Source organism: Aegilops tauschii, chromosome 3 (genome assembly GCF_002575655.3).
Source record: "Aegilops tauschii subsp. strangulata cultivar AL8/78 chromosome 3, Aet v6.0, whole genome shotgun sequence".
NCBI classification, from domain to species: Eukaryota; Viridiplantae; Streptophyta; class Magnoliopsida; order Poales; family Poaceae; genus Aegilops; species Aegilops tauschii.
Genome location: NC_053037.3, coordinates 463,520,243 through 463,547,245, shown reverse-complemented (window position 1 = coordinate 463,547,245; position 27,003 = coordinate 463,520,243). Strand labels below are relative to the sequence as shown.

At 49.9% G+C, this 27,003-nt stretch overlaps 1 protein-coding gene across 1 annotated transcript; it reads right to left on the bottom strand.

Annotated features, from left to right (window-relative positions):
- Positions 1 to 819: 819 nt before the first annotated feature.
- On the bottom strand, positions 820 to 3,521 carry LOC120975928 (uncharacterized). The gene is made up of 3 exons (XM_073495949.1): positions 3,426 to 3,521; positions 2,956 to 3,340; positions 820 to 923 (listed from the first exon to the last, which is right to left on the bottom strand). The coding sequence occupies exons 1-3, from the start codon at positions 3,519 to 3,521 to the stop codon at positions 820 to 822; spliced, it is 585 nt and encodes a 194-aa protein (XP_073352050.1).
- Between the last annotated feature and the right edge of the window lie 23,482 nt (positions 3,522 to 27,003).

The window sequence follows — 27,003 nt, the reverse complement described above, 5'->3', positions numbered from 1 at the left end:
ACTTGCAACAACAAAGTAGAGGATGTCTAACTTGTTTTTGCAGGGCATGTTGTGATGTGATATGGTCAAGACATGATGTGATATACGTTATTGGATGAGATGATCATGTTTTGTAAAAGTTATCGGCAACTGGCAGGAGCCTTATGGTTGTCGCTTTATTGTATGAAATGCAATTGCCATGTAATTGCTTTACTTTATCACTATGCGTTAGCGATAGTTGTAGAAGCAATAGTTGGCAAAACGACAATGATGCTACGATGGAGATCAAGGTGTCAAGCCGGTGACGATGGAGATCATGACGGTGCTTTGGAGATGTAGATTAAAGGCACAAGATGATGATGGCCATATCATGTCACATATTTTGATTGCATGTGATGCTTATCTTTTATGCATCTTATTTTGCTTAGTACGACGGTAGCATTATAAGATGATCCCTCACTAAAATTTCAAGGTATAAGTGTTCTCCCTGAGTATGCACCGTTGCGACAGTTCGTCATGCTGAGACACCACGTGATGATCGGGTGTGATAAGCTCTACGTTCACATACAACGGGTGCAAGACAGTTTTGCACGTGCGGAATACTCAGGTTAAACTTGACGAGCCTAGCATATGCAGACATGGCCTCGGAACACTGAGACCGAAAGGTGGAACGTGAATCATATAGTAGATATGATCAACATAGAGATGTTCACCATTGAAAACTACTCCATCTCACGTGATGATCGGACATGGTTTAGTTGATATGGATCACGTGATCATTTAGATGATCGAGGGATGCCTATCTAAGTGGGAGTTCTTTAGTAATATGATTAATTGAACTTAATTTATCATGAACTTAGTCCTGATAGTTTTTGCATATCTATGTTGTAGATCAATGTCCCGTGCTACCGTTTCCTTGAATTTTAATGCGTTCCTAGAGAAATCTAAGTTGAAAGATGATGATAGCAACTACACAGTCTGGGTCTGTAACTTGAGGATTATCCTCATTGTTGCACGGAAGAATTATGTCCTTGATGCACCGCTAGGTGAAAATTCCCCTCCTGCTAATGTAGACGCTTTGAACGTTTGGCAGACGCGGTCTGATGACTACTCTATAGTTCAGTGTGCCATGCTCTACGACTTAGAATCGGGACTTCAAAGACATTTTAACGTCATGGACCATATGAGATGTTCCAGGAGTTGAAGTTAATATTTCTAGCAAATGCCCGAGTTGAGAGATATGAAGTCTCCAACAAGTTCTATAGCTGCAAGATGGAGGAGAACAGTTCTGCCAGTGAACACATACTTAGAATGTCTGGGTACCAAAACCACTTGACTCAACTGGGAGTTAATATTCCAGATGATAGTGTTATTGACAGAGTTGTTCAATCACTGCCACCAAGCTACAAAGGCTTAGTGATTAACTATAATATGAAAGGGATGGATAAGACAATTCCCGAGCTCTTCGCTATGCTCAAAGCTACGGAGGTAGAAATAAAGAAAGAGCATCAAGTGTTGATGGTTAACAAGACCACTGGTTTCAAGAAAAGGGCAAAGGAAAGAAGGGGAACTTCAAGAAGAATGGCAAGCAAGTTGCCACTCCTGGGAAGAAGCCCAAGTCTAGACCTAAGCCTGAAACTGAGTGCTTCTACTGCAAAGGTACTGGACACTGGAAGCGGAACTGCCCCAAGTATTTGGCGGATAAGAAGGATGGCAAAGTGAACAAAGGAATATTTGATATACATGTTATTGATGTGTACCTTACTAATGCTTGTAGTAGCGCTTGGGTATTTGATACTGGTTCTGTTGCTCATATTTGCAACTCGAAACAGGGGCTACAGATTAAACGAAGATTGGCTAAAGACGAGGTGACGATGCGCGTCGGGAATGGTTCCAAGGTCGATGTGATCGCCGTCGGCACGCTACCTCTACATCTACCTTCGGGATTAGCTTTAGACCTGAATAATGGTTATTTGGTGCCAGCGTTGAGCATGAACATTATATCTGGATCTTGTTTGATGTGAGACGGTTATTCATTTAAATCAGAGAATAATGGTTGTTCTACTTATATGAGTAATATCTTTTATGGTCATGCACCCTTGAAGAGTGGTCTATTTTTGTTGAATCTCGATCGTGGTGATACACATATTCATAATATTGATGCCAAAAGATGCAAAGTTGATAATGATAGTGCAACATATTTGTGGCACTGCCGTTTAGGTCATATTGGTGTAAAGTGCATGAAGACACTACATGCATATGGACTTTTGGAATCACTTGATTATGAATCATTTGATGCTTGCGAACCATGCCTCATGGGCAAGATGACTAAGACTCCATTCTCCGGAACAATGGAGCGAGCCACTGACTTATTGGAAATAATACATACCGATGTATGCGGTCCAATGAGTGTTGAGGCTCGCGGCGGGTATCGTTATTTTCTGACCTTCACAGATGATTTGAGCAGATATGGGTATGTCTACTTAATGAAACACAAGTCTGAAAAATTTGAAAAGTTCAAAGAATTTCAGAGTGAAGTGGAAAATCATCGTAACAAGAAAATAAAGTTTCTACGATCTGATCGCGGAGGCAAATATTTGAGTTACGAGTTTGGCCTTCATTTAAAACAATGTGGAATAATTTCACAACTCACGCCACCTGGAACACCACAGCGTAAGAGCATCTCCAGTCGTGTTGCGCTCCTGAGGAGGCATTTTTTCGCCGCTTGGGGGGCTGCCGGCAAATTTTTTGGCCTGGGTGCGGAAAAATCTCCACTCGTTGCGCCCCCGGAGCAGGTGCGCGCCCGCGCCCACGGCCATCTTGTGCTCATCGCCGTGCTTCGCCTGCAACCCAGTGGAGTCGCCACCAGAAGCAGCGACGGCCGCCATGATTCCTTCGTAGTGCGGCAGCGCCTTCGTCGACCATCCGCCCGGAGGCGACGGCGCCAGGGAGCGGGCAGGAGAGGAGCGCGAACACGCGCTCCGGCAGTAGGCAGCTCGCCGCCCTTGGACTGCAGCCGCGGGGCGATGAAGAAAGGCGAGCCAGTAGGCGAGGAGGCCGAGCCGGCACAGCTCGTCATCCTCGCGGATTTGGCAGAGCCGCTAGAGTCGTCCGTGGAGGGCTTGAGCATCTTCTCGTCGGCTCCGGGCACGTCGAGCGACAGTTTCTGGCCCTTGCGGCAGCGGCCTGGGGCAGCGCTGGTGAAGTAGGCCCGCCCGGGCTTGGTGAGGTTGAAGACGGAGTTGCCGTCCTCTAGCTTGAGAAGCGGGCCAGAGACGTCGCAAGCGGCGAAGGCCTTGGCAGTGACCTGGACGGCGCTGTCCTGGCTGGGCGGGTAGAGGAAGAAGAGGGCATCGCCGAGCTTGACGGGGACGGACATGGCCCACCGCATGTACACGTTCGGTTTGGTGGATGGCGAGATCCCCCCACGCATCCAGCCCACCCACCTTGTACTGCGTTGCTAAGCAATTGGACAAGGAGGACATGGAGACGCACAGCAGCAGCAGCGCCAGAGCCGCTAGAGTCGCCGTCGGCATGCCCATCGTCCTCTGCTTGCTTCTCACACTTTGCCCAAGCTCAAGCTCGGGTTGGAATTGGATGCTGCTCTGCCCTGCTAGGGGCTTTGTACCGAATTGGGTGTGGCCAGATGTGGAGGAGGAGGAGCTCAGCAGCACAGGTTGACAGCGGCCGTGGAGGCCGCGATGGCGACGCCCGCGGCGCGGAGGACGGGCGCGGAAGGTGGTGGCCTCCTCGGCCGCCGCCTTGGCGTCGGGCACGAGCAGGTCTCTGGCGTCAACGAGGACCAACGACGATGCTGAGGCATGCTAGGCGGCAGCGACAGGAGCGGTGGAGTTCGGTGCCCGTGTGTGTGTGGAGGGAAAGAGAGAGGAGGGAGCACGTGGGTGGGCCAGTGCCCACAAAAGTGAGTTAACATGAGAGAGACGCTGGCTGGTGGGCCAGCGCCCACAAAAAGGCGAGATTAGGCCTCCCAGGAGCCCCCCGGTGCGCTGGGTGTGGTATGGGGTCGCCGGCGCGAATTTTTGCTCTTATCGGCGAAAAACAACGAGTTGGGGTCCTGACTGGGGCGGTTTTTGCCCGCCGGCGCCCAAAAAGTGGCTTGGGGAGGCTTCTTGGGGGACTAGTGGAGATGCTCTAATGGTGTGTCCGAACGTCGTAACCATACTTTATTAGATATGGTGCGATCTATGATGTCTCTTACCAATTTACCACTATGTTTTGGGGTTATGCATTAGAGACTGTCGGCGTTCTAGGAACGGGGGTCCCCAGACTTGCCGGCCTGCGGCCCACAGCGTGGCCAAGCAGCAGGCCATACGGCCCATCTTCGTCAACAAGGCACCCAAGACCCTCGCGAGGGTCCAAGCCTCGCGAGGCGGACAACGCAAGACCTCCTCTGGAGTGGCCTAGCCAGGTAGGCTCACGAGGAGCGGAGATATCAAGGAAAGGAAAACCTCATGAGGCTCTCGTGACGTGAGCCATGACGAACGGTACCAGGCGAGTGCCAGGCGGGCGCCAGTGCGCGCAGCGTCCCTATTTCCTCTTCGGTGCTAAGGAGGCCAGCGCAGGCGAAGAGTACCGAGGCATCAGGCAAATGTTGCCATATTGGTGCAATGAGACCAAGACCAGGAGGACGGCAAGGCGGAGGTCATTGTGGAGCCCAAGACAGCGTCACCCCAGAGCTTTTCGCAGGCGAAGACCGCTTTTGTCAGGATAGCTTGTACTAGCTGCCCCCTTCAAATTTGCCCGCCGTTGTTGGATCCCTTCCCGCTCGATATTTGGGAAGAGGACCAAGGACTCTATAAATAGGACTAGCCACCACAGTAGGAGGCAACTAATCCCGAACTGATCCCGAACTGCTTCAGATCATCCTCAACTACACAAGCACAAGAACACCCCAACCTCAGGAGGCTGTTCTTCCCTTGTACTATTCATCATCAGCCCAAGAGGCAATCCACCACCACCACACTGGAGTAGGGTATTACACCACAATGGTGGCCCGAACCAGTATAAACCTCGTGTCTTTCTGTGTTGCGAGTTCGTCGAGTTCGTCCGCGAGATCTTAGCGAGCTAGAGCGTAGATCGGTAGGAGGGAGAGACTTCGTGCGCACCCCAGTGTTCGAACCTTAAGGTTTTGCCGGAACCCCACATCCGACATTTGGCGCGCCAGGTAGGGGTGCACCGTAGTTTCCCTTCCATCAGTTCGTTGATCCATCGCTCTGTCGTTTCCATGGCAGACACTCGTCGTGCTCGAGCTGAGCGTCGGGCTGCCCTCTCCGCCCGCGTCGCTCAGACGGCCCCTGTAGGCGGGCCACCTCGTCGTTCTCCGTCTCCCGCCGCCAACGCTGCCACCGGCCCGGCGGGGAACGAGCAGCAGGCGTCCTCGCTGCATCCTTCGGTGCGGCAAGACGGCCACACCGCTACTCCATCACTTACCCCTGCCGGTTCTTCGTCTCACGCGCACCGCACTCTCATGGAGGCACGGGCCGCGCTCATCGCGGCGAACGAGCTCCTGTGTTACCGCCCCGTGGATGACCTCTATGAGGAGTGGCTCGACCGTGTCGCCGAGCTCGTCCGCGCCGCAGGGGGCTCTCCGGCGCCGTCCCACTCTCTGCCTCCCCCTCAACCAGCCGCGGGCGATGGGGCTCATGGCATGCCTCCACCACCTCAACCCCAGGACGGTGCCTTGGCACCAAGGCGCGCGCCTCCGCGGCGTGATCCACCGCGCCCGGCGCCCGCGCGTGAAGAAAGAAGCTGCCAAGAAATCCCGTGGCCGCGAGAAGCTGCACCGGCGCTCCTCGTGCCACCTCGTCAAGACCGCGTGCCGCCTGCAGTGGCGCAGCGCGGACCTCGCCAAGACAAAGCTCCACCTCAGAAGCGGGCCCCGGCGACCACGGCCGGCTGCCGCGCCTTCACCCCCGAACTGTGTAGCGTCGCCTGGCCAGGCAAGTTCAAGTCAGATCTGCCTCCTCGCTACGACGGCACCGCCGACCCCGCGGAGTTCCTGCAGCTCTATGAGCTGAGCATCGAAGCGGCCAACGGCGATGAAAAAGTCATGGCGAACTGGTTTCCCATGGCTCTCAAGGATGGGGCCCGCTCCTGGCTCCTGAACCTGCAGCACGGCTCGATCTCCTCCTGGGACGAGATGCGCGACCGCTTCGTCACAAACTTCCAGGGCACTCGTGACCGCCCACCGGCAGCGGGTGATCTACGCCGCATCAAGCAACAACCAGGAGAGACCCTCCAGAAGTACATCTAGCGCTTCAACAACACCCGCCTCAAGATCCCCAAGGTCACGGACGAAGCCATCATCTCCGCATTCTCGGACAGTGTCCGTGACGTCAAGATGAAGGAAGAGCTCGCTATCCACGAGGAGCTCTGCACATCTCAGGAGCTGTTCAACCTGGCGACCAAGTGCGCAAGAGCTGAGGAGGGGCACCTCTCTCTCCTTAAGCTGCCAGCTGCAGGAGCGGAGGAGAAGAAGGCCAAGGCCAAGGCCAAGGACGTGAAGCGCAAAGAGGCAGTAGTGCTCGCAGCGGAGCCCGACACCAAGCGAGGCAGAGATCAGCCCAAGTCATCCAAGAACGACCGACCGTTCTGCGCCTTCCACAACCTGAACACCCAGAACACCAGCGACTGTCAAGAGCTCAGAGCCATACGGGAAGGACGCTACGGTCGACGCCCCGAGCGCAACGACCGGGGCTACGGCCGCGGAGGCGGACGCTGGGACGACCGTGGCCCGCGCCAGGAGTGGCGCGACCGGCCTCGTGAGGACCGCTGGCAGGACCAACCTCGTGAGGGCGCCTGGAGGGACCCGCCTCGTGAGGATCGCCCCCAGGGCAACACCGGTCTTCCCCCGCTGCCGCCACCAAGAAGGAACGACGACCACCACCAGGACGAGGGGGCTGGGGGCTTCCAGGAGCCGCGTGCGATCGCCTGCATCTTGGGCGGTGCCCAGGCCCCAGCCTCTCAGCGCATCTTCAAACAGTTCGCTCGCGAGGTGAACGTGGTGCTCCCCAAGCTCGAGGCCACACGCCCGCTCAGGTGGTCCCAATGTGCCATCACCTTCAACTCGGCAGATCAGCTCAAGTGCGCAGCCACCGCTGGTGCCCTCCCTATGCTGTGCTCCCCCATCATCAGCAATGTGCAAGTCACCAAGACTCTTATCGACGGCAGCGCAGGGCTCAACGTCTTGTCCATCGACACGTTCGACAACCTCCAAGTGCCATATGAGCAGCTCCAGCCAACCAAGCCTTTCTCAGGAGTGACCGACGGTTCCACCATACCAATAGGGCAGGTCCGCCTGCCTGTCACCTTCGGGGAGCGCAAGAACTATCACACCGAGCTCATCGACTTCGACGTCGCGCACATCCGCCTGCCGTACAATGCCATCCTCGGGTATCCAGCCCTGGCCAAGTTCATGGCAGTCACGCATCACGGCTACAACGTTCTCAAGATGCCAGGAAGCGGAGGGATCATCACGGTCCCGTGTGAAGAGAGGGATGCGGTGTGCTCCCTTGAGCGCGCCTTTCAAGCCGTAGCAATCGACGACCCCGACAGCAGAAGTGAAGGCCCTCCGGAGACCATCCCTAAGAAGAAGCTGCCGCGCCGCACAGGACCCCAAGAGGATGGCGTCGCGGCAGGAGCCTCATCAGGACCAGCGCCCGCTCTAGGGGCGCCTCCCTCCACCGCATAGGAAAGCGCGCCTGGCGCCCTCCTCAGGCGGGGCTCGGGGGCTCTCTTCCGGAGAGCCTCAGACCTTGCCAACCTCACGAGGGAGGCGCTTGGGCACCACTTGGAAGCGTGCCTCACGGCACACTTTCCTCAGGAGGGCACAGGGCAAGGAGTGCCCACCACCCAGGAGTTCATCACCAAGGCCACCCAGGAACTGCAAGAAGCAAGAGCCATGCGCGGCCACAGCCGCTCACAAGGCGCAGCTCCCCATCCAGGCAAGGATGCCGGTCTGCGTGTCGGCGTCGATGTCCCAGGGCTCAACAGGGCCGCATCTCAGGAGTGCTTCTGGCCATCGCGTGTGGGCCACTGTGAGGGCCCACCACACAGCTACGTTCGCATGCCCTTCAGCTTGCTGAGCGTGGCGACGGCCTATCAGCGCAACATGCGGCAAGTCCTGGCGGCTCAGGAGGCCAGGTTCCACGTCGTCCTGGAGGAGATGGAGACGGTCTTCAGGGAACCTCCTGAACCTCCAGAGCCTCCCGAAGCTCAGGCTCCCGGTGGCTCATGAGGAGCCATTCCTTCAACGCGCGACTTCAGCTGCACCAACTCTACTTCGTCTAGAGAACCATGTGACATCTTCCAAGTTCGTTTAAGCTCGGAGCGCCCCTTGGGCTGCATTATTCCCAGGCCACATGGGTCCGTCCCTGTGGCATGTATCCCTTTTGCTTAAGTCTTTAGCTTACCTTGCTAGGGGCGCCCCTCGGGCTGCATCATCCCTGAGCCGCTCGGGCCAGACCCGGTGGCGTGTATCTTCCTGTATTTATCCAAGTTGATCTGCTCTTCATGCTTAACCTGCCAACGGCTATCGCCTGCTCGATCATCGCCTCCCCCGGGGCCTTCACACAGGCACGGCGCTGGTGCATGGGTCCGTCCCTGCCATGCCGACAAATCTGAGTGCTCGAGCTCTGGCTCGCGGCACGCGCCGTGCACGTCACCTCACCAGGCCCTCAGTGCCTTCACCTCACCCAGAGCAACCAGCGGCAGGCTGACAGCTGTAACGGCAAACCATGTTTCTTCTTGTGCCTGCTCACAGGGATCCCGAGGGAAGGATAGCAGGTGGCACCGCGAGTCTCTTTTTCTCTCGTGCAATTCGCTTGCGCGTTAAAAGGGGGGCTCCTGAGCATCGCGACTCAGGAGCCCTTACTGGCTCTCCAGTCCTCACCCCTGGCCTTGACCACGGCATCGCGACCTGGCATACCAGCGGCGGCTGAGATCACTCGAGGGCCGGGACCTGATGACGTAGAGCACTAAGGAGAGCATGAGGGGAGAGGAACTCGTATGGGCCGACCCGGCTATGCCGCGCGAATTGGCGCGTAGCCCTAGCACAACATCAGGAATCACCGTGAAGTCAGCAAGATAAGTTTCGCCCCAGGATCGGCTAAATATCTGGGCCTAATGGTCATTCGCGCCATGCCACAGCCCCGTTGTGGCCAAGTCATTTTCCTTTCTTGCCTTACCATGGCTGCTTGAGCGCTAAGGGGGACCTCCTGAGCATCGCGCCTCAGGGGCTCTTACTGGACCTCGGGCCGCACACCTCCTGGCCTTGACCACGGCACGCGACCTGGCATACCAGCGACGGTTGTAGCCTGCCTGGGGACCGGGACCTGTCAGCGTAGAGCAACAAGCCATCGCGATGAAAGAAAGGGGGGACCAAGCCTTAATGGGACATGCACTCACCAAGTTTTCATAACAAGGAAGATAAGCGCCAAAGACATTACAAACCCTTACATGCCCCCATGGGGTGATTCATGATTCTTCGCAAGAAACAAAAGCCGATACTAAGGGGAATCCTATCTACACCCTTCCGTGGTAGACGCCATCATCAACAGTGGGCCACGGGAGGCCGGCGCCAACCCCATCCAGATCAGTGGCAACGGCCGGACGCCGCAGCCCTGCTCCGAGTGCGGCGAGAGCTCGGGGGCACGTAGCTATCGTCGGTCGTCTCCGGAGTCTTGTAAAGCTGAGGAGAGCTGCCGGACTCCCAAGGGCTATTGCTGTTAGAGTAGCTGCGGGCGGAGCGCACGTCGGTCTGGCGGTCCTCCCCAGGGCAGCACTCCAGGCGGCGGCCCTCGGCGTCGAAGACCTTGAAGAAGAGCGTGGAGGCGCCATCGTACTTGAAGTGAATCGCGAGGGCTCCCCTCACACGACAGACCCGCGCGATCTCGCCCCAGCCGCGAGTCATGAAGATCTTGCCGGTGGGAACCGCTTCGATCTCTGCTCCGGTCGCCGGAGCGCTGCAGTCGGCATGCTGCAGCCAGAGCTCGAGAGGCCCCCTCGGCGGCATCACATCGGAGAAGAACCGCGGGTAGCGGATCCAGGAGCTTGAAGGCATCGGCACCCACAGCACCAACTCGCGCGAGGAGTCCGTGGCGTGGACCCCAGGGGCGACGGCATGTGTCGCCGTGGCACAGCGGCCCCGGATGTGGCGCGGGCGGCGCTGCTCGTCGCTCCAACCTCCCGAGCCCTCGGCTCGGGCGTACAAGGGTAGCGGGTACCCCGGAGGAGGCTGCTCGCACCAAGGCCTCATCACCACCTGCATCGCCGCTTCATCACGGCGATGGATCGACCTCTTCTTCGGTGGAAGTGGCCCCAGATCGTCACGGGGAGCTTTTCCTTTCTCTTCGGCGGAAAACCTTCTAATGGGCGCCATTGTCGTCAGCAGTGGAGCAAGGAGGACGAAGCAAGCAAGTGAGGAAGAGATGGGCAACGGGGCTCCGCCCCCTCCCCATTTATAGCAAGAGAAGGCCAACCGGCGTCTCCCACGATCGCAGGTAATGATGGTTTTCCTTGCATGTCGCAGGGACTTGTCAAGTCGTGCATTTGCCGAGGCAGCGTGGGGAAGCGGAGACGCCCACGTCTAATCAACCGCCACGCGTCGACCGTGGCTGCCGGCCTGTTGGGGCCCGCGGTGCTCCGAACTTGACCCTTGGCATCGCCGCGAAGCCAAGCCCGAGCGCACCTTGGGCCCGGGGGCTACTGTCGGTGTTCTGGGAACGGGGGTCCCTAGACTTGCCTGCCTGCGGCCCACAGCGTGGCCAAGCAGCAGGCCGTACGGCCCATCTTCGTCAACAAGGCACCCAAGACCCTCGCGAGGGTCCAAGCCTCGCGAGGCGGACAACGCAAGACCTCCTCTGGAGTGGCCTAGCCAGGTAGGCTCACGAGGAGTGGAGATATCAAGGCAAGGCAAACCTCACGAGGCTCTCGTGACATGAGCCATGACGAACGGTACCAGGCGGGTGCCAGGCGGGCGCCAGTGCGTGCAGCGTCCCTATTTCCTCTTCGGTGCTAAGGAGGCCAACGCAGGCGAAGAGTACAGAGGCATCAGGCAAAGGTTTCCATATTGGTGCAACGAGACCAAGACCAGGAGGACGGCAAGGCGGAGGTCATCGTGGAGCCCAAGACAGCGTCACCCCAGAGCTTTTCGCAGGCGAAGACCGCTTTTGTCAGGATAGCTTGTACTAGTCCCCCTTCAAATTTGCCCGTCGTTGTTGGCTCCCTTCCTGCTCGATATTTGGGAAGAGGACCAAGGCCTCTATAAATAGGACTAGCCACCACAGTAGGAGGCAACTAATCCCGAACTGGTTCAAATCATCCTCAACTACACAAGCACAAGAACACCCCAACCTCAGGAGGCTGTTCTTCCCTTGTACTGTTCATCATCAGCCCAAGAGGCAATCCACCACCACCACACTGGAGTAGGGTATTACACCACAACGGTGGCCCGAACCAGTATAAACCTCGTGTCTTTCTGTGTTACGAGTTTGTCGAGTTCGTCCCCGAGATCTTAGCGAGCTAGAGCGTAGATCGGTAGGAGGGAGAGACTTCGCACGCACCCCAGTGTTTGAACCTTAAGGGTTTGTCGGAACCCCACATCCGACAGAGACAACTGCATTCACGTTAAATAGGGCACCGTCTAAATCCATTGAGACGACACCGTATGATTTATGGTTTGGCAAGAAACCTAACCTGTTGTTTCTTAAAGTTCGGGGTTGCGATGCTTATGTGAAAAAGCTTCAACCTGATAAGGTCGAAACAAAATCGGAGAAGTGCGTCTTCATAGGATACCCAAAAGAAACAGTTGGGTATACCTTCTATCACAGATCCGAAGGCAAAATCTTTGTTGCTAAAAATGGATCCTTTCTAGAGAAGGAGTTTCTCTCGAAAGAAGTGAGTGGGAGGAAAGTAGAACTTGATGAGGTAATTGTACCTTCTCTTGAATTGGAAAGTAATTCATCACAGAAAACAGTTCACGTGATGCCTACACCAATTAGTGAGGAAGCTAATGATGATGATCATGAAACTTCAGATCAAGTTACTACCGAACCTCGTAGGTCAACTAGAGTACGTTCCGCACCAGAGTGGTATGTGTCGTGGATTTGTCACGGCAGAGTGTCAGGACTTAGTCGCGAGGCCAACGCATCTATGTGGTAGCTTGAGAGGGGTTGAGTGGGACGAGAGACGCAAGGTTTTACCCAGGTTCGGCCCCTCACGGTGGAGGTAAAAGCCTACATCCTGCTTCATTGATATTGATGATGATGATCACGATTACAAGGGTGCTCTATCTCGAGAGCTATTGACTTGTCTGTCTAGACCTAACTTGTGAAAACTCCTCCCTCTTGGGGTGCCCTGGCCCTCCTTATATAAGTTGGAGGGGCGGGTTGCATGACTAGTCCTAGAAGGATTAGGATTATTCTATTACAAGTGGAGTCCTAGTCTTGCTTCCTTTGTAGGAGAATATTCCTTATGCCTTTCATCTTAAGCCGGCCTATCATAACGTAAGCCGACCTTCTGGGCCTTGAGCCTTCTGGGCCTCCGGGTCTTTTCGGTCCTCTGACCTGCCTGCCGGGTCACCAATGAGTCACCTGGCTCTGACGGGTCATCAGTGAGTGGAGAGATCCGGGCAGGTCATCAGTGAGTCGCCAATGCAGGGCGGGTCACAAGTGAATGGCCAAATCCGGCAGGGTCATACTTCCGGCCGGGTCACACCGCGGGGTATATCCCCGACATTAGCCCCCAGTTTAATTTGGATTTATCCATGTTAAACTGATCCTGCAAAATAAACACAAGAACAAACTCGACAGGTTATGCTCCGGGTTAACAGTTCTTATAAGCCGGTACCTGATCATCCTTAAGTCCTTGTTATTTCCTCCTTCTGGAAAGTCTGGGTCAATAGACCAGCTTCATAATCAATTTGCTGACATTGGTTTCTCACAGAAAAGTATTGTGAAGAATAATTCGTTTGAGTCGGCCTTCAATGCTGTGACTTGACAAAAAATATTGGTCTTGAAATACTCATCTGATTTTCATCCGGCTTGAAGATGTAGAACTTGCTGGTTTATGATTACCAAAATCGCCGGGTTATAAACAGATGATGCCGAGTCAGAATTGTTGCCGACGCCGGGTTATAATTATTGGTGACGTCGGGTCATGATTGATGCAGACACCGGGTCAATCTGGTTTGCTCAAAACTGAGAATTTGAAGATATTTTCCCCTTATAACCATATTACCTGTAGCCCCCAAGTCTTGAGCAGAGCAAAGTGATGACTGAAGACTTGCTTCAATATAAATACTGCCACTTTAAAGAAATCCATGCTGTTCATCTAAGTCACTAGTAAAAACTGAATACTCCATATATGTAGCCCCCAAGTGCCGGGTTGTCATGCTTGCAGCAACCTGGGACTTGTAATTGCATGATGCCCATAAAAACTTCAACCAGTGTAGCCCCCAAGGGCTGGGTCATTATGCAATAATTAGCAGGGACTTTGTAAATATGATCATGTAGATTTGAGCAACAACGTGTAGCCCCCAAGGGCCGGCTCAGTAAGATAATACTGAGCTGGGACTTTATATATACACTTAATTTGAAAATAACATCATATGATGTGGCCTCCATCGTAGGGCTTGAACCCACGTCCACAAGGTTAAGAGCCTTGTGCTTTACCAATTGAGTAGTGGACCTTTCAATATAATAGATTAAGACTTGTGTACCTTGAATTTTTGAGAGGAGCAATTAGTAGCCCCCAAGGGCCGGCTCATTACGATGTGATGAGTCGGGTCTTCAATAAGGCAAGTAAAAAGAATAACTTAGCCCCCAAGTGCCATGGTGCATGTTGGCAGTGACATGGGACTTGTATATTTGATGTAATCTCAACTTGAATAATGTAGCCCTCAAGTACCGGGTCGTAAGCCTGCCGCGACTCAGGACTATTCCTTCCATTGTAGAATAAATCATATCCATTGATAAAATAATAGCCATTGCGCTAAAGCGACTTTGAAAATCTCAATCATAATACTGGTTATTGATAACCATAATTAAAATCCAGCCATGTCGGCTATTCAAGATTTGAATAATATAATCCGGTATGAAAACCTCAATCATTCAATATTATCATAAAAATCCAGCCAAGTTTGGCTATGAAAGATGTGAATACCTTATCGGTTGACAAGTAAATCTGGAGTTTAAATACTCGGCGGCTCTTGGCCGATGGCGACTTAATGCGCATTCATTGTAAGCCGGAATTTTTATAACCCGGCGGCTTATAGCCTTTGAGAAAATCCAAAATGGATAACCCTTTTGAAACATCAATTTTGATGATGAGCTTGAACTTAATCATTTATATAAGTCATAGTTCTGCAAATCCTGCATAGAGTTTAAGCAACATACGCCCTGGCGACTTAACGTCAAAAACCAGGGCGGGTTATCAAGCCTCACATATTCATATAACCATGGAAAACATACCTGTAGGATTGATTTTTACTGCTGCTTACATCGCCATATCTAGTGAGGGTAATAATCCAATGATTCATAAGCGCATGAATTCCAATGGCGCAATCCAAAATATACTGGCGACTTAACGTCCAAATCCAGGGCGGAGTCCCAAAGATGCTCAATGATGATTCATATAATGAAGGCAACATGGCATGTGAAATTGGTTCACTCTGCCGGCTTACCATGCCAGACGCAGCAAAGGGTAATAACCCCAACAAGGCCTCAAAGCCTAAACTCCAAGTGCACAGTCATATCATACTGGCGACTTATAGTCGGCCATCATGGCGGGTTGCAAAGACCCAAAGATGCTTCAAATATGAGCCATAAGTAGGGCAGCCTGGCCCGATGTATAAAAACCAGATGGCAAAAAAAATCATACAAAGAAAACAAAAAATTCGAGGCTGTTGACGGCCGCCAAGCCAAAGTGTCTTCTTCGATGAAACTAGCCTGAGCCACTGGAAGGTACGAGCTTTCCGTGAGCCTAACTCACAGTACCCAATCGACATTTGAACCCAGATAAAGTCAGGTCTTGCTTAAAGACTTATCAGGAGTACGCGGGGTCAGAGTAACAACATACATCACAGGCCGATTTATCCAAGTTTTAAGGAAGGCGGTTTATGAAGCCTGGATCTATCCTAACTATCTGGAAGCCGTGCTCCCGCATGACAAGCTGCCATTTGAACCTTAACAAGCTCAGATCTTGGTCGAATACGCCGTAAAGATTGATCGTTAAGAGTTCGACGGGTCAATCGGGATCTGGTATACAGGTAGGATGACCCAGAAAGGTTATGTCCTCTTTGGTCGAATACGCCTATGTTTGGACAAGATAACCTGGTCAAGAGGGTAGTAACGCTATGTTCTCTTTGGTCGAATACGCCTATGTTTGAACAGGAAGCCCCCAAGTGACATATTGACAAGTCGTGCTCAGCATGGACCTATGTTTGAGCTGTGCTGTGCATCCAACTCTCTTTCGTCCCTGAAGTTTGGGCGTCAAGCCTCCAAGTGATTTGTAATAAGGCGTGTAAGCAGGATCAGATACCCATTTTTGAACAGTGCATCATGGCAACGATTTCTCTTTGGCAACCTTTAATTTTTCCTGAGAACTCGAACTTTGCGAGAGATAATTCCTCTTGAACTGGGATTTTAAACCGGATATTGATAGCTTCGAAGCTTTATGGGAGAGAGATGTCTCTTGAGCCAGATTTTAAACCGGAATCTTCATTTTGAGCCAGAAATTTTCTGACGGCCTTTAAATTTTCATCAACATAGCAGTAGTCTCCAGGACCGGGTTATCTTCCCTCCACTGACCCGACGTTTTTGACTTGTTTTAAACTGGAAGGCTTGCTGAGTCATATCATTGTAGCCCCCGAGTCTTAAGATGACTCAAGGAGTTTGTCTTGAGATTCTCCATATTTAACCGTGATATAAACCGGCATATAGTTGAACAGCGGACCGCTGTCATATGTTGAAGTTGGAAGCAAGGTGGCGAGTTAATGATCTTCGCAACACTCATTGTATATCCCTCGTGTTGATAACGCAATGTGACTTCACATAAGGTTGAGGCTGATCATGGCGGGTTATAAATGATCCCGTATGATTTGATGTGGACTGGATCACGAGAAACGGGCGGTAAAGACAACTGTAGCATCAGAAGCGGCACAGACAGACGAGTCGGCCTCGGCGTTGTAAGCCGGCGCGGGCGGGAGAGTCGGCCGCGGGGGCGGACGGGTGAATTGTCTGTGGTGTTGTAAACCGGGGCAGACAGATGAGCCGGCTGTAGTGTTACTGAACCACCAAGGCGGCGGCTTGTACACACATTTATTGAACAATGCGATGTGGTTAGATGCTGGTGCTTGATAATATTGGCACGAGCTTTATACCCGTGACATAACGATCTTTCTTTGCAATGGATAATTGTCCTGCATAGAAAACATCGTGGGCCAAAGCAATTGTTCTTGGATAAATTAATATGTACTTAAAAATAGATAGAAAAAATAGCACTTGGTATTTTTGTCGGATGAACCCGGATACTGATAATGGATAAACTACTTGGCGACTCAATACAACCCCGAAGTAGGAGCGGCTCAAAGTGACGCATCCGTGGCTGGTCCCTCCTTTTTGATGGCAGACTAGGTTCCAATTTGACAGAATTTTCATATGTGCAAACAGCACCCCAGCAGTATAAATGTGGAACCTTGTATTGTACGTTCACATCATTGCAAAAATGATGCTGGCGCATGCTCCGTATCCGCGGTATAACAACTCCTTTGTAGTGCATATTGTCCTGCACACAAAAATACCACAGGGCAGAGTAGTGTGTTTGTCGGAGGAAAAAAGTGTTTTAATAAAATAAATGTGAAGATAGCATCTGATATTTTTGTCAGATGGCTGCAAACCAAGCAAACCAAGCTTCGACATGCAGATCAAACCATTCTTCGTCTTTTTTACTCAATCAGACACCTTGGTCTTTTGTTCTCTAGTGGCGTCCATACCCATAAATATCTCTGGGGGACGTAATAGTTGTACTGAAACCAGATTATCACCAACAACAACTTGATCAAGTGATGCCATCAAGTGCTACTTTAGATCCAGTCAAATCAATGGAATTTCCTTGCCACAACTCGCCAAGCAAGTGCCAGCTTCACGTCTAATAGTATTGGAGAAAACCTGGAGATAAGAAGTGAATAACTCTGGTGACAGTTGAAACAAGTCGGCAACTCAACAGCAGGAGAACAGCGGGGTCAGAGCCCCGTGATAGAGGTAGGGCGACTCGTGGCCGGTGGCTCGGCCGTGGCGAGTCACGGCGAGTCAATGGAGAAGGGGGCGGCTCATCCGCAACGGAGGTAGAAAGGGGGCTCAAGGGAGCAGCGTGGCGGTTTAGCGAAGACAGCCATGGGGCGGTGGCTCTAAAGGCCGCGTGTGTAGCAGAAAATAGTGTATCAACCAGAGGCGGCTCAAGGCCGCAGTGGCACGGCGGCTCTCCGCAAGGATGAGACGGTAGCGGAGGCGCGAGGCACCGGGCGGCTCGGGAACAAGTATGGGCCGGCAGAAGTGGATCCAGCGGGTCAGCTCACGGAGGCATGGGCGGAGCCGTAACCGGTCCGGAGCAGGCGGAGGTGACTTAACGGGGCCCAGCAGAGGAGAGCACGGCGGCGACTCTGTAGTGATGGCGATTTGATGCAGCGGATAGATTTTGACAGTGGTGTCTCTCTCTGCAGTAGTGGTGGATATGCGTGGTACTCTCGAGCCGCTGCTGAGCTTGCTTCGTTCATATACACAAGAAAAAACCTGGCCGCAATGGCAGAGGCGACACGGCCGCCGAGGTGGCAAATCCGGCTCCCTTGACAACTCTTGATCTCCATATTTCTATCTTCCTCAATCCGTGTGTTTGTCAGGCAATTGCATGAGAGAATAAAACAGATCCATAGTACTCAACAGTACTAATCTTCATTACGTACTAGTGGAAGTACTTTTAGAGTTGATTTGTCCTCCACGCTCAAAATAGCAGGAGCAATAGTTGATTCCCTCGGGACTCGTAGCTTGGGATTTCTCTACGTGGAGCAGCAATATTCCGGCCGATTGGACTGCTTCTTGTCGATACAATAGCAATCGGACCCGACCACTGATCCTGCAGCGGAAACTGCTGATAGCTTCGGTTGACTGTCGTAGTAGTTTGGCTTCGGCAGAAAAAATCTCCTCTCGATCTCGGCAAGTTATGGCAGTTGCACTGATGCAACCCTAATTTCCTCTGGGTCTTAAATATTGAACACGCCGTTTTGACTAATTGGCAGGTCTTGACGGATTGGTACTGCTGCCTCCGATTAGACCACAAGTCGTACGTACAGATATGATCTGCGGTGGAAAAACTCCTTCGCCTTAGGAACGTGCTCCAAAATTTGATCTGGCGGCGGATCGTCAGATCACAAGCACACGCCGTGCCGCGCCATGCAACCCTAACTTTTGATGTAATTTTTTTTCAAACCGGCTCTTCTTCATCAGAAAAATTGCGAACTTCTCGATCCCTGAGACCTCCAAGAACTCAACACCACCGTGCGCAGGCCCCACGGTGGGCGCCAACTGTCGTGGATTTGTCACGGCAGATGTCCTTAGTGTCAGGACTTAGTCGCGAGGCCAACGCATCTATGTGGTAGCTTGAGAGGGGTTGAGTGGGACGAGAGACACAAGGTTTTACCCAGGTTCGGCCCCTCACGGTGGAGGTAAAAGCCTACATCCTACTTCATTGATATTGATGATGATGATCACGATTACAAGGGTGCTCTATCTCGAGAGCTATTGACTTGTCTGTCTAAACCTAAATTGTGAAAACTCCTCCCTCTTGGGGTGCCCTGGCCCTCCTTATATAAGTTGGAGGGGCGGGTTACATGACTAGTCCTAGTAGAATTAGGATTATTCTATTACAAGTGGAGTCCTAGTCTTGCTTCCTTTGTAGGAGAATATTCCTTATGCCTTTCATCTTAAGCCGGCCTATCATAACGTAAGCTGGCCTTCTGGGCCTTGAGCCTTCTGGGCCTCCGGGTCTTGTCGGTCCTCTGACCCGCCTGCCGGGTCACCAATGAGTCACCTGGCTATGACGGGTCATCAGTGAGTGGAGAGATCCGGGCAGGTCATCAGTGAGTCGCCAATTCAGGGCGGGTCACCAGTGAATCACCAAATCCGGCTGGGTCATACTTCCGGCCGGGTCACACCGCGGGGTATATCCCCAACAATATGGTAATCCTGTTCTGGAAGTCATGTTACTAGACCAGGACGAACCTACAAACTATGAGGACGTGATGATCAGCCCAGATTCCACGAAATGGCTTGAAGCCATGAAATCTGAGATGGGATCCATGTATGAGAACAAAGTATGGACTTTGGTTGACTTGCCCAATGATCGGCAAGCCATAGAGAATAAATGGATCTTCAAGAAGAAGACTAACGCTGATGGTAATGTTACTGTCTTCAAAGCTCGACTTGTTGCGAAAGGTTTTCGGCAAGTTCAAGGAGTTGACTACGATGAGACCTTCTCACCCGTAGCGATGCTTAAGTCTGTCCGAATCATGTTAGCAATTGTCGCATTTTATGATTATGAAATCTGGCAAATGGACGTCAAAACTGCATTCCTTAATGGATTTCTTAAAGAAGAGTTGTATATGATGCAACCAGAAGGTTTTGTCGATCCTAAAGGTGCTAACAAAGTGTGCAAGCTCCAGCGATCCATTTATGGACTGGTGCAAGCATCTCGTAGTTGGAATATATGCTTTGATAGTGTGATCAAAGCATATGGTTTTATACAGACTTTTGGAGAAGCCTGTGTTTACAAGAAAGTGAGTGGGAGCTCTGTAGCATTTCTAATATTATATGTGGATGACATATTGTTGATTGGAAATGATATAGAATTTCTGGATAGCATAAAAGGATACTTGAATAAGAATTTTTCAATGAAAGACCTCGGTGAAGCTGCCTATATATTGGGCATCAAGATCTATAGAGATAGACCAGGACGCTTAATTGGACTTTCACAAAGCACATACCTTGATAAAGTTTTGAAGAAGTTCAAAATGGATCAGTCAAAGAAAGGGTTCTTTCTTGTGTTACAAGGTGTGAAATTGAGTCAGACTCAATGCCCGACCACTGCAGAAGATAGAGAGAAAATGAAAGTCATTCCCTATCCTCAGCCATAGGTTCTATCATGTATGCTATGCTGTGTACTAGTCCTGATGTGTGCCTTGCTATAAATTTAGCAGGGAGGTACCAAAGTAATCCAGGAGTGGATCACAGCTGGACAGAGGTCAAGAACATCCCGAAGTACCTGAAAAGGACTAAGGATATGTTTCTCGTTTATGGAGGTGACAAAGAGCTCGTCGTAAATGGTTACATCGATGCTAGCTTTGACATTGATCTGGATGACTCTAAGTCACAAACCAGATACATATTTATATTGAATGGTGGAGCTGTCAGTTGGTGCAGTTCCAAGCAAAGCGTCATGGCGGGATCTACGTGTGAAGCGGAGTACATGCTACTTCGGAAGCAGCAAATGAAGGAGTCTGGATGAAGGAGTTCATATCCGATCTAGGTGTAATACCTAGTGCATCGGGTCTAATGGAAATCTTTTGTGACAATACTGGAGCAATTGCCTTAGCGAAGGAATCCAGATTTCACAAGAGAACCAAACACATCAAGAGACGCTTCAACTCCATCCGTGATCAAGTCAAGGAGGGAGACATAGAGATTTGCAAAATACATACGGATCTGAATGTGGCAGACCCGTTGACTAAGCCTCTTCCACGAGCAAAACATGATCAGCACCAAGACTCCATGGGTGTTAGAATCATTACAACGTAATCTAGATTATTGACTCTAGTGCAAGTGGGAGACTGAAGGAAATATGCCCTAGAGGCAATAATAAAGTTGTTATTTATATTTCCTTATATCATGATAAATGTTTATTATCCATGCTAGAATTGTATTAACCGGAAACTTCATACATGTGTGAATACATAGACAAAACACAGTGTCCCTAGTATGCCTCTACTAGACTAGCTCGTTAATCAAAGATGGTTAAGTCTCCTCACAATAGACATGTGTTGTCATTTGATGAACGGGATCACATCATTAGGAGAATGATGTGATGGACAAGACCCATCCGTTAGCTTAGCATAATGATCGTTAAGTTTTATTGCTATTGCTTTCTTCATGACTTATACATATTCCTTTTACTATGAGATTATGCAACTCCCAAATACCAGAGGAACACCTTGTGTGCTATCAAAAGTCACAACGTAACTGGGTGATTATAAATATGCTCTACAGGTATCTCCGAAGGTGTTTGTTGGGTTGGCATAGATCGAGATTAGGATTTGTCACTCCGAGTATCGGAGAGGTATCTCTGGTCCCTCTCAGTAATACACATCATGATAAGCCTTGCAAGCAATGTGACTAATGAGTTAGTTGCGGGATGATGTATTGCGGAATGAGTAAAGAGACTTGCTGGTAACGAGATTGAACTAGGTATGAAGATACCAACGATCGAATCTCGGGCAAGTAACATACCGATGACAAAGGGAATGACGTATGTTGTCATTGCGGTTTGACCGATAAAGATCTTCATAGAATATGTAGGAACCAATATGAGCATCCAGGTTCCGCTGTTTGTTATTGACAGGATATGTGTCTCGGTCATTCTACATAGTTCTCGAACCCGTAGGGTCCGCACGCTTAACATTCGATGACGATTTGTATTATGAGTTATGTGTTTTGGTGACCGAAGATTGTTCGGAGTCCCGAATGAGATCACGGACATGACGAGGATTCTTGAAATGGTCAAGAGGTAAAGATTAATATATTGGACGATAGTATTCTCACACCGGAAGTGTTTCGGAATGTATCGGGTACATATCGGAGTACCCGGGGCGTTACCAGAACCCTCGGGGGAAATATATGGGCCATAGGAGGGAGGCAAGGCAGCTCACAAGGGGTGGCTGATACGTCTCCAACGTATCTATAATTTTTGATTGTTCCATGCTATTATATTATCAACTTGGATGTTTTATAATGATTTTATATCAGTTTTTTGGTACTAACCTATTGACATAGTGCCAAGTGCTAGTTGTTGTTTTCTGCATGTTTTTTACATCGCAGGAAATCAATGCCAAATGGATTCCAAATGCAACGAAACTTCACGGAGATTTTTTTGGACCAGAAGACACCTAATGGGCCAAGGTTGTGCCTGGGGGGTGCTCCGAGGAGAGCACAACCCACCAGGGTGCGCCAGGAGGCCCAAGCGTGCCCTGGTGGGTTGTGCCCACCTCGGGTGCCCCCGGACCGCCTCTTTGCTCTACAAATACCCCAATATTCAAAAAACCCTAGGGGAGTCGACGAAAATCAATTCCAGCCGCCGTAGAGTCCAGAACCACCAGATCCAATCTAGACACCATCAGGAAGGGGTTCACCACTTCCATTGGTGCCTCTCCGATGATGCGTGAGTAGTTCTTTGTGGACCTTCGGGTCCGTAGTTAATAGCTAGATGGCTTCCTCTCTCTCGCTGAATTCTCAATACAATGGTCTCTTGGAGATCCATATGGTGTAACTCTTTTTGCGGTGTTGAAAGCACAAGTGCTCCCTGGGTGATTTTGGTAATTAATGTCAACATATCTCTTGTTGGACTAATACTTTCATTTAGTATATTTCAGATAAGTCCAACAGTGGAGTGGCATGGACAAGAGGATGTGGAACCCCTTCAAGATGATAAGGACAAAAGGATTGGCTCAATCTCAAAGCTCAGGACTCTACATTTTTCATTTTAGTGATCCAAGATCACATTGAGTCCATAGGAAAGCCAATACTATTAAGAGGGGATGAGGTGTTGCTTAATGGCTTGCTTGCTCAAAGTGCTTAGTGATATGCTCCAAAGCCCTCAACCACTTTCTCACATCCACATATGTCCCAAACCAAAAGTCAAACTCGGCCCCACCGAAACTTTTCATCCGGCGCCACCGAGTTCTCTTGACATAGCCACTGCCAGAAACCCTAATCAATTCGGTCTCACCGATGGGATCTTGGTCTCACCGAGATGGGCTTGCAAACTCTCTGTTGCCTATTGCATTAATTTTGGTCTCACCGAAATATGAAATCGGTACCACCGAGTTTGCTTGGCCAACTCTCTGTTGTGCTTATTTCCCAAATCGGTCCCACCGAGTTTGTGTAATCGGTCCAACCGAGATAAGGCTTTACCCTAACCCTAGCACATCGGTCCCACCGAGTTGATGATGTCGGTCCCACCGAAAATCCTAACGTTAACATTTTTGAACTAAATCGGTCTGACCGAGTTTTCTGATTCGGTCACACCGAGTTTGGTGATTTGTGTGTAATGGTTAGATTTTGTGTGGAGGCTATATATACCCCTCCACCCACTCTTCATTCATGGAGAGAGCCATCAGAACGCACCTACATTTCCATTAACCATTTTCTGAGAGAGAGCCACCTACTCATGTGTTGAGACCAAGATATTCCAATCCAACCATATGAATCTTGATCTCTAGCCTTCCCCAAGTTGCTTTCCACTCAAATCATCTTTCTACCAAATCCAATCCTATGAGAGAGAGCTGAGTATTGGGGAGACTATCATTTGAAGCACAAGAGCAAGGAGTTCATCATCAACACACCATCTATTACCTCTTGGAGAGTGGTGTCTCCTAGATTGGTTAGGTGTCACTTGGTAGCCTCCGACAAGATTGTGGAGTTGAACCAAGGATTTTGTACGGGCAAGGTGATCGCCTACTTCGTGAAGATCTACCCTAGTGAGGCAAATCCTTCGTGGGCGATGGCCACGGTGGGATAGACAAGGTTGCTTCTTCGTGGACCCTTCGTGGGTGGAGCCCTCCGTGGACTCGCGCAACCGTTACCCTTCGTGGGTTGAAGTCTCCATCAACGTGGATGTACGATAGCACCACCTATCGGAACCACGACAAAAACATCCGTGTCTCCAATTGCGTTTGCACACTTCAATCCCATCCCTTTACATTCTTACAACTTGCATGATTTACTTTCCGCTGCTCATATACTCTTGTCATGCTTGCTTGATATGTATTGTGAATGTTTGAACTTGTGCTAAAACTCCACTTCAACTTAAAGAATTTAAAAACTGCAACTTTTCTTGCTAAGAGTCTATTCACCCCCTCTAGACACCTCTTCTCGATCCTTTCAATTGGTATCAGAGCATTGGTCTCCATTGCTTTGGTTTAATCACCTTTGGAGGAACATGGATGTGTCTACATTGGGGAGTCTTAGACATAGAGTGCCTATACTTGATGGAGAGTTCTTTCATGAGTGAAAAAATGAGATGCTTGAGATTTTCAATGAATATCATTTGAACAAGTACATTACTACTCCTTGTGCTCGCATTGTTGATCCTTTGCATCCCACACCTGATGAGGATCTTGACATGATCCGCAATCTTAGAACTATCAATCTTATTGTAAAAGGATTGCCCAAAAATTTGATTGCTAGCTTACCTACTCTTGATTGTGCCTACACCATATGGACATTTCTAGAGGAACAATTCCCAAATTATTCCTTGAAAAATCTAGATGAGATTCTCCATAAGTCTATTGCCTTGAATAGGATGAGTACTAGTGATCCTAAGTTTGATGATTTTCTATTTGAGTTTCGTGATCTCATGCGTACCAAAGGAGATGTTGGAATTATTAGCAATATCATTTCTGAAGTCATTAGAATACATAGATATGAACATTGTTACGGTCATACTTCTAATGAATCAGTCTCTCTAGGAATTGATCCTTCACAAGACGATGTTGAACATGGATACTATGATGAGGATGATGATAGTGACTATGATCTTGATGATGCGATGAGACACTTTGGTCTTATGGCCAATATTCCGGCTACATGGCTGGAGGAAAGGAATGGGTCCTTGATAGTGGATGTACTGATCATATGACCGGAGACAAGGATATGTTTCGTGAGCTTGCTGAAAATGACGGCCCTCGAAAGTATGTCACTTTTGGTGATAACTCAAAGGGTAAGGTGGTTGGCCTCGGTAAGGTGGCCATCTCACATGATAGCTCCATACAAAATGTCATGCTCGTTGAATCTCTTGGGTATAATTTACTTTCAGTATCTAGACATGCTGATTTCGGTTTCAACGTTCTTTTTACTAAAGTAGATTGCCAAGTGTTTTGTAGAGATAATCATAAAATGGTCTTTACCGGTATACGTAGAGGTGGTCTTTACATTGTCGATTTCACTAAAAAGGCTCAACCTAGAACTTGCTTAATTGCTAAATCCTCAAAAGGTTGGTTGTGGCATAGAAGGTTAGGTCATGTGGGCATGCGAAATCTTGATAAGCTTATTAAAGGTGATCATATCCTTGGAGTGAAAGATGTTATATTTGATAAGGATAGACTTTGTAGTGCTTGTCAAGCAGGAAAACAGGTTGGAGGAAGTCACCCCGTGAAGAACATTATGACCACGAGAAGACTGCTCGAGCTACTTCATATGGATCTCTTTGGTCCCAATGCCTACAAGAGTCTCAGTGGTAACTCATTTGGTCTAGTCATAGTCGATGATTTTTCAAGATTTACGTGGGTGTTCTTTCTTGATGATAAATCGCAGGTTCAAAAGATCTTCAAAAATTTCGCTAGGAAGGCCCAAAACCAATTTGAAGTTAAGATCAAAAAGGTTCGGAGCGACAACGGAATGGAGTTCAAGAATGCAAATGTGGATACCTTTCTTGACGAAGAAGGGATTTCACACGAGTTATCGGCTACGTACACGCCTCAACAAAATGGAGTTGTTGAGAGGAAGAACCGGACTCTTATTGAGATGGCAAGAACGATTCTTGATGAGTACAAGACTCCAAAACACTTTTCGGCGGAAGCGATTGAGACAGCTTGTCATGCAACAAATCGCTTATATCTTCACAAGCTACTCGGCAAGACGGCATACGAGCTTCTCACCGGTAACAAACCCCAAGTTGGATACTTTCAAGTATTTGGCTCAAAGTGTTACATTCTTGATAAGCATCGTCGTTCTAAATTTTCTCCTAAATCTCATGAGGGTTTCCTACTTGGTTATGGCTCAAACTCTCACACTTACCGTGTCTACAACAGTTTCACCCGAAAGGTTGAAGAGACGGTAGATGTGAAGTTTGATGAATCTAACGGCTCGCAAGTAGAGCAATTGCCGATTGATGTAGGAGACAAAGACCCTTCGAAAGCAATCCAAGACTTGTCTATTGGCAAGATTCGTCCAACGGAGGTGAAGGAGAGTACCTCATCCGTCCAAGTGGAAGCTTCTACCTCACGACAAGGTGAACCAAGAGTTGATACGGAAGCATCCACAAGTGGGACACACCAAGACGAAGAAAACGAGGAAGTACACCAAGATGAACATCAATAACCTCCTTCTCCACCGCGACAAGAGAACGACAACGCCAACAATGAAGAAGGCCAAGAAGAAGAAGGAGATGATGAAGAAGATGTTCCACCCCGACCCAAGCAAAAGCTCCCACGAGTTCGAGCAAGAGTCGCCAAAGTCCATCCCGTCAAGCAAATCTACAACGATATCCAAACTAGGAGAATCACTCGCTCTAAAACTCGTTCTGAGAGAGAGCCACCTACTCATGTGTTGAGACCAAGATATTCCAATCCAACCATATGAATCTTGATCTCTAGCCTTCCCCAAGTTGCTTTCCACTCAAATCATCTTTCTACCAAATCCAATCCTACGAGAGAGAGCTGAGTGTTGGGGAGACTATCATTTGAAGCACAAGAGCAAGGAGTTCATCATCAACACACCATCTATTACCTCTTGGAGAGTGGTGTCTCCTAGATTGGTTAGGTGTCACTTGGGAGCCTCCGACAAGATTGTGGAGTTGAACCAAGGAGTTTGTACGGGCAAGGAGATCGCCTACTTCGTGAAGATCTACCCTAGTGAGGCAAGTCCTTCGTGGGCGATGGCCATGGTGGGATAGACAAGGTTGCTT

Bases quoted from the DNA above. Each gene is read 5' to 3' on its own strand.
- LOC120975928 (XM_073495949.1), bottom strand. From the start codon at position 3,521: ATGGGCATGCCGACGGCGACTCTAGCGGCTCTGGCGCTGCTGCTGCTG. The intron at 3,341-3,425 runs GTGGGTGGGCTG...GTCCCCGTCAAG, and splicing joins GCTTAGCAACGCAGTACAAG to CTCGGCGATGCCCTCTTCTT. The intron at 924-2,955 runs GTGTTCGCGCTC...CTTTCAACTTAG, and splicing joins GCTGCCTACTGCCGGAGCGC to ATTTCTCTAGGAACGCATTA.